General features: G+C 34.2%; 1 protein-coding gene across 4 annotated transcripts in view; it reads left to right on the top strand.

Moving 5' to 3' along the window:
* Positions 1-270: 270 nt before the first annotated feature.
* The window catches only part of UCP3 (Mitochondrial substrate carrier family protein), a 30,000-nt gene continuing 22,265 nt past the window's right edge, over positions 271-8,005 (top strand). For 2 of the 4 annotated variants that reach the window (XM_028206482.2, XM_082894358.1), the window contains exon 1: positions 283-779. In XM_028206482.2, coding sequence (XP_028062283.2) covers positions 408-779 — 372 coding nt within the window. In that variant the 5' untranslated portion in view covers positions 283-407. Of the gene's footprint in view, positions 780-8,005 lie in introns of all 4 variants that reach the window. The other 2 variants (XM_028206481.2, XM_082894357.1) reach the window with 2 other exon arrangements.

Raw genomic sequence — 8,005 nt, 5'->3', positions numbered from 1 at the left:
ATTTAAAATATTAAAAAATCAGTAAAAATAAAATAAATATAAAAGAAAAAAAATTAATTTTTTTGTGTGAGTTAAATCAAATAAGATAATTATTATTATTTTTTGAAATGACATAAATAAAATATTAACATTATTTTATATGTATAAAAATTAAAAAATAAATATATTATTTTAATTTGATAAAGAAATAAATATAATTTTTCATACCTAAGAGAGGAGAATCTATATTAAACATAAATATCTGAATAGTTTTACACAAAATTGGTTTAACCTGATATTGTGCTCTTTTGCGACACTGTCGTTTGGATGAACGAATAATGCTCGTCGATATCAACGACATCGTTTTGATGTGTTTTGTTGGGGGCGTTTTGGAGTCTGGACTCGTCTGAAAAAACCAGAGTGAAGCCATGAAAGGGCGAGAAGATGAGGAGGAGAGAGCTCTTACGAAGGTTTTTCTAACATCGCTGTCGGCAATGGTGGCCGAGACAACGACGTTTCCTATAGACATAACAAAGACGAGGCTCCAGCTGCACGGCGAGTCTCTCTCCTCATCTCGTTCCGCCTCCGCCTTGGGCGTCGCCGGCGAGATTCTTCGGCGCGAAGGCCTTGTGGGGCTGTACAAGGGCTTGTCTCCGGCAATCGTTCGACACATGTTCTATACCCCCATTCGAATCGTCTTTTACGAGCACTTGCGCAACACTTTCGTCGTCTCCACTGACCCTTCACTTTCTCTCTCTACCAAGGCTTTAATCGGCGGCTTTTCCGGCGTCATTGCTCAGGTACTTGATCTTCTTAATTTCTTTTAATTTTGAATGAATTATGTTTGTTCTTACTGTTCTAATGCTGGATGAGGCATTGTTGAATTTAACATATGAGTTTAGTCTTTTTGCATGCCTTTTATTGTTGATATGTGGTTACTTTGAAATGGTGAATTTGGATGCATTGAGTACATGATTGTTTATAGTAGTTAATTTCTCTTTTTTTTTTAATCTTCTTAAACTACACAATTTTTTTCAGTTCATGTGGTCCAATTGGAGATGATTTTACAATTCAGAAACTGGTCAAACTTGATTGATGATGGGTGTAGAGGTTATTTCAGAATTTAAACAACGATAACCCTACAACCATGCAATCATTTTTCTTACTATTTTGAATAAACTGTGCAACTAATTTGATGGGTGTTTGGTTGTATGGTTAGACTCTTCATATTTTGAAATGACATTTTTTGCCATCAAATTAGGGTTTAACGGTTACTGATTTGCACATTCATCTCCAATTGGGCTATATGAAGTAAAATCGGAAATTTTAGGAACTAAATAGATAAAATTGATAGTTTAGATATGAAAAAAAATAAAAAAAATGGTGATAGTTGAGGCGATAAAAATGAAATTATTCTAAATTCTGGGATATGATTAGCATTTTTAAATTAATTAGTTGATGATTTTTATTGGATCATGAATTTCAAAGAATGAATTTTTGAGTTGGCGAGAAGAAATGTGCATTAAAACTTAGAAATAAGAAATTATGTATTGTCATTGGGTGATAGTTGCAGTGTTGTACCCTAATTAATTGATTACCTGACTTCCTGTGGCTTGTTAATTGGTTCTGGTTATTTAGGAACTTAATATTTTTTCCTATTTGGTTGTGGTTAACCACTTCAATTTGAAGGAACCATTTGGATATGGATAAACATCATGTAAACAGCTCTAAAAGAATTCATAGAATATTTATCTGGTTTAAAAGCTGAAAATTCAAATCATAAATTGTGATTAGTAACTAGTTATAAAACATTGTGTTTCTACCATAGTTTTTATAGGCGAATGTGTAATGTGAGGCGTTGGGGCATACGCATTTCGAATTTTTATGTTTAGTAAATAAAATAAATAATTTAATTAAAGGTGTAAACATTTTTTTCTTCAAGCCGTCGAACATTTCATTGCAAAGAAGGAAACTAGCCTTGTTGAAAGTAAAATTGATGTTCTGAACTTTAGTGATTGAGTTTTTCATTTGAGCATTAACCGCGTTATTTTTATTTATTTTTGGTTAGTCATTTGCTTAATTTTTCCTATAGAATATAGTTGCAAAAGGGATTCTTTTTAATTTTCTACTTTTTTATGTTTAAACCATCTACTAGACTAAGTTTAACAAGAGCTTACGACAAGCTCTTCATATGCATACTTTTTATATGCTTATGTGCAAAAGGCATACCAGGCGTACCTAACGCGCATGCCTCAAATTGTTATGCGCAAGCCTTGGGGGAGTATAGCCCAAAAATCAAAGCCTTGATGAGTTTTGCTTTAGGCTCGCTTTGAGGTGAGCATCAAGGCGAGCCTCAGTAAAGTGTTTTAAAACTTTGGTTTCTACATTTGCTTCCAGATGAACTTACTAGGCATATTCCGGAATATGGTTGATCTCAAATCATGCATATTATTTACCAATGACAATTTTAGTTTGTGACAATAGTAGAGTAGGTATTAATTCTAGGTTGGAATCATAGATAAACACTCTTAACAATTAAACATATAAGATTAAGTTTGACTTGCACATTGTACTGCAACTATGGTAAACCCAGGACAGAAATCAAATGACTGAAAATTGATGGCCAAGAGATAGCCAAGAAGTGAACTGTTTGCTATCGTAGCTTCTATAAGGAAGTAGAGAAAGCATGATAAATAAATTTTAAGAAAATGTCCTGTGTGAGCTTCTTGGAATTATAGAATACTGCCCCAAGTAACAGGAAACGTTATTCATTCTTTATACCGAGAATTTCACCATTGAAAATAATGATTTAATAATAACAATAATAAAGTGGCCATCTTAAAAAAAATGAGCATGGGCGAAGTGAAGATGTTTAGATAAATTGGTGGTAGAGAGAATAAGAAAAATAATGCATGAGAGAAAAATTAGCGGGGATACCAATCCATAACAAGATGAAATCAAAGTAGATGGTTTATTACATGCAAAAAAGACCAAATGAATGCTTCACTGCAGAGCAGTGATTTGATTAAGAGGGGTGGGCACACCTAAAGGACATGAAGCAAGATCATGAGAAGAGATATGATCCCTTAGGACTTATTAGTGTGTGGGATACATCTCTGGTTTTATATGACATAGAAAATACTAATGTAACTGACTCTTCTTGTTGGGATTAAGGCATTTTGTGATGAGGTGGATTAAGGTAATTATAAGGGAAAAATCTACTATACCCCTTGTCTTTTAAAAATAGTCTCATACTTCCATGTGATTTTGGACTAAAGTGTTACTATTATTTTTTCCTGCTAAAAAAAATGGAAAATGTGCTACATGCGCCTGTTTAGAAAGTGGGGGAAAAATAGTTGAAATCAAAATTTAATGTCTACCTCTTATTCTTATACCTTCAAACTCTAACCCTAACCCACCCACACCACCTCCACTCATGTCCTCTGCCTGCTCCACCCATCTGTAACCTCTCTCGCCACCACCTCCCTTCTTCCTGACCTTCATTGCCACTGCCTCCCTCTTCCCCCACCTCCAGCAAACAACTTTCCTGTCATCCATGTCACTAGCAACTACTTTCTCCACCTCCCAGCAGCCTCCGGCTACATCCCCCATATCTTTCTTCACTCCCAACTGCCTCCTTCTTATCCCCTGCCACCTTTCGTGTTACCCTTTTTGCTTGTACCATATATGTACATGGAACACACACGTACACACAAAAGTGTTGTGCATTGAAAATTCTATTTAAGAAATCATTGGTTGAAGACAATTTTGCTGAAGGGGCATGTATTGGTTTCTCCTTTGTATAGATATGTTTGTAATCATATAGATGATGGTTTTTGTTGGTGGGCCTTCACCTTATTGCATATGTATGTATGATATGTACATGGGTATGTATATGGGGCTTTCTACATTACACACTCCTTTTTGGGGTGTGTATCATATGTAAGTTATAACTAGGGACGTAAGAAAAAACGAAAAAATCGACTAAACCGATTGAACTGGACCAAACCAGCTATATTTGGTCTGTTTTTTAATAAGAATTGGTTTGTGCGGTTTTTTAATTTTATTTTTTTGGTTTTCGGTTTGGTATTGGTTCAAGCATCTTGTACACCGAATTAAACTAAAACCGACCGCTTTAACATATATTGTATTTAATATATATAATTTAATAATATAATGATATTAATAAGTATAATAAATTATTAACTTTAATTAATTAATCTTATCATCTCTATAACCTAAGTTTGTAAACTCTTATTATATGTAAATTTAACTCTGACTCATTATTCTTGAAACCTTAGTATTTTTTAACTTTTTTTGTTTGTTTGTATTTTTGTTAATTTAGGAATTGAAAAGTATTTATTAAATGTATGGAATGGATATGTTTGAAGTGGTATTTAATGTTTTTGTATAAATTAGTGACTATACTAAAAGGTGGCTTAAGTTTGAAAGGTCTTACACCGATTAAATTGAACCGAACCAAACCGTTTCAATCAGTTCGGTTCGATGCGGTTTGATGGAAGAAACAGTCTGTATCGGTACTCAAAATAATAAAATCGACATTGTCGATTCGATAAATTTTTTTACCCAAATACCGATCGTACCGAATCGATTACATCCCTAGTTATATCAATTTGTGGTGTGGGTACCACAAAGTGTCATAACCGAATCACTTTTAGTCATAACAAAATAACCATAGTGGGTCATAAACTAAACACTACTGAAACGCATAACCTCTTCGGTCACAATCAAAATAAAAACTACAACAGGTCATAACAAAGTCATAACCAACACCACAATGAGTCATGACCAAGTCATAACCAACATCAAAATTGGTCATAACTAACACCACTTGAGGTATAACCAAAGGCCTCTTCAGCCATAACCAACATTGAAATTGGTCATAACCAAACACCACTTGAGGCATAACCAAAGATCTCTTCGGTCATAACCAAAATAACAAACACAATAGATAACAACAAAGTCATAATAACCAATACCATAATGATTCATAATCAAGTCATAACTAACACCACAATTGGCCATAACCAAATATCACAAAAGTTATAACTGGGCATATGGTACACTCTTTTTTGGGGGGTTGTATTATAGAATTTCCCTATATATTTATAGATGTACATGGAATATATATTCGAAATATACATCAGGTGTTTGATTTTGATCTTGTATCAGGTATTGTGGTTTTAATCCAAGGTGGTTTTGTGGATTTCAGTGAGTTGACTCAGAGTTAATGGTAAACTCATTTTTAATAAGAGGGTAAGTCGAGTGTTGTATTTTGGTCAAAACCACATGGGGGTAGGTGGCCTTTTTTAAAAACAAGGGTAAACGGCTACCGGACCATACCAATATAAGGGTAAAATAGATTTTTCCTTAATTATAAAAATGTGGGTATGCAAAAGTTTTGTGGTTCTTACCATATATTTTCTTGTTGTTCGTGGTGCCAATCTTTTTCTCTTTTAATTTGTTCTTAAACTTATGTAAAAGAAGAAGAAAAGAAAGAAAGAAGAATTGAAAAGACATGTCAAATTCCATAATTTATTTTATTTTATTTTATTTTATTTATTTATTTATTTATTTATTTATTTATTCTGGCGACTCCTAACAAGCATGGGGTAACCATTGGGTTGCTTTTGATTCCAAATGTTTTCGTTTTTGGAGTCCAAACTTGTAGGAACTGAAATGACAAATTACCAGGGCCCAATTTGGGTAGCACTCAGGCCAAAACTGAAAGAATAGGCTGCTGGATTAGTTAGCAACTCCTGGACTGTCACTGGACTGGAATATCGATTGCCTAGCTTTACAGAGCACTAATGGGAATGCATATGGTATGCGGCAGTGATATGCTTGTTTGTTTCACTTAGCTGGAAACAATAATTGGTCTAGATGTGAGCATTTGTTTCGTCCAACCAATAGCTGATATATTGGCATGATTGGAAAAATTATACTTGAAATACAGTTACTTGATGAAAGTAGTGTTGCCTGAGCATATAACATGGATATTTTAAGATGATGGACAAACAATTCGGGCATGCCTCATTATGTGGTGCTTCAGTTTTTCCTAGGTTATAGAAGAAAATTTGAATGGCTGACTATATGATTATGCACTGGTGTCTTGAGATTAATGGATCTGCTATGGAGATAAACACTTGTAACCTATGAAGCATGGATTTGGCAAAATCAGTGCCGTGGTGGTGTCGGATACGGGGACACGCCGGGAACACGTACGGAACACGCCATCTGCCGTGCCCTTTTAATTTAATTGTTTTTCTTGTAGGGGACACGCGTGTCCAGATCTGGACACGGCGAGGAGGGAGAGACCAAGGAGAGAGAGTGTGAAGGAAGAGAGTGAAGAGACAAACCTGTTGCGCGATCGAAGACATCCAGTTGATCGATCGAACATCCAGTCTCCGCATCGACATCCAGTCGTCGACGATCTGTATCCCTTCAACTTCACAACTTCCACTGTGAACATCTCTCTCTCTCTCTCTCTCTCTCGCCTTCTCTCTCGCTCGCGTCGTCTTCTCTCTCTCTCTCACTCGCGTCTCTTGTCTTCTCTCTCTCTTGCTTGCAAGTCGCGTCTTTGTCCCTCTCGCTGACTCACTCCCTCTCGCCCTCTTTCTTATCTTATATATATACATGTGTATTAGTATATATAAAATAATATTAATAAGATAATATTATATTATAAGTATAATATTTTTTATCATATATATATGTATTAGTATATATAAGATAATATTATTTTATAAGTATATATAACATATTATATACTATTTATACATATTAATAAAAAAACATATGTATATAAAATAAAAAAAAATTATCAGAAACATATTATTTAAAAAATATAATAAATAAATAAAATAATTAATGTATATTAAAATAAAAATATTTATAAAAAAAAAAAAAATTGCTGTGTACCTTGCCTTGTCAGTCTCAAAATTGCCGTGTCTTGTGTCCATGTCCTATCTGTATCCGTGTCCGTGTCCGTGTCCGTGTCCGTGCTTCATAGCTTGTAAAGTCCTTCTCCTAGATATGTATAACATGGTCTCAATTTCTATTCCCTTAGTCTAAGGTTCTTCTGATGGTTTTCTGTTCCTTTTGGTTGTTCTAGTAAGACACAAATTCTTCAAGAATATTCATTTTTTTTCAAATTTCCAGTTTATGAATCCCTCTGTCATGAATGCTAAGAATCTTATGTGGGGGAAGCTTTGTTTTCTATTCTATCTGTCAGTTTGGAGATTTCTGCTCTTTTTTAAGTTTGGTGAATTACAGAGAAGGGCACTTATGACGTGTTCGTTTATTTATACATCTTAAAAACCATACGAACTGAAAGCAAGCAACTTTTTCAATTTAAGAATACTTCTACTTCCCACTTTGTTTCTGGTACCCATCCTCATAGTTTGAGGATGCATTTGGAACTTATATTGCTGAAGATTTGTAGATTTAACTACAGCTAGGCCTAGAACATGAATGTTCCCTGCTGAGTATAAAGACTTACTACGATATTATTTTTTTTATTTTTATTTTTTTCCTGGATCAATTTCATAAAGAAACATTTCAAGAGTTGGTTTGAAAAGTTCATTTGTGTTTTTACATAGCAAGCCATCTCGTTACTAAGTAACACTATAGATCACCTCCCCCTGGTCTACATAATTTTGCTGGGGCAATAGGTCCCTCCATGTATGTTGGTTTATGGTGCTCATATTATTCCTGGAATTATTGTTGAACTTTGTCCTTAATGTTGGGTCACCTACTTTTTATCATGTTTTCTCAAATAACTTAGAATTGTAGAAGAACTTAAGTTTTGAACTATTTGTTGACTCATAAACATTGTGATGCATATTACAGTTTATTCATGCCTCCATGTCTTGAACTGCAGCATGCATTTTACTTTTTCATGCTTTTGATGCTCATATCTGAAGAGTTTTCCCATCAAGATTTGGTGAGAATAATCTTCTTTCTTGATTTTCCCGTTTCTCTTCGATGCCTCTATCAGTACTTT

The sequence above is a fragment of the Camellia sinensis genome, chromosome 11 (genome assembly GCF_055761805.1).
Source record: "Camellia sinensis isolate YWXY chromosome 11, ASM5576180v1, whole genome shotgun sequence".
NCBI classification, from domain to species: domain Eukaryota; kingdom Viridiplantae; phylum Streptophyta; class Magnoliopsida; order Ericales; family Theaceae; genus Camellia; species Camellia sinensis.
Note: the sequence above shows the minus strand (reverse complement) of the source record. Positions and strands in the feature narration are given on the sequence as shown.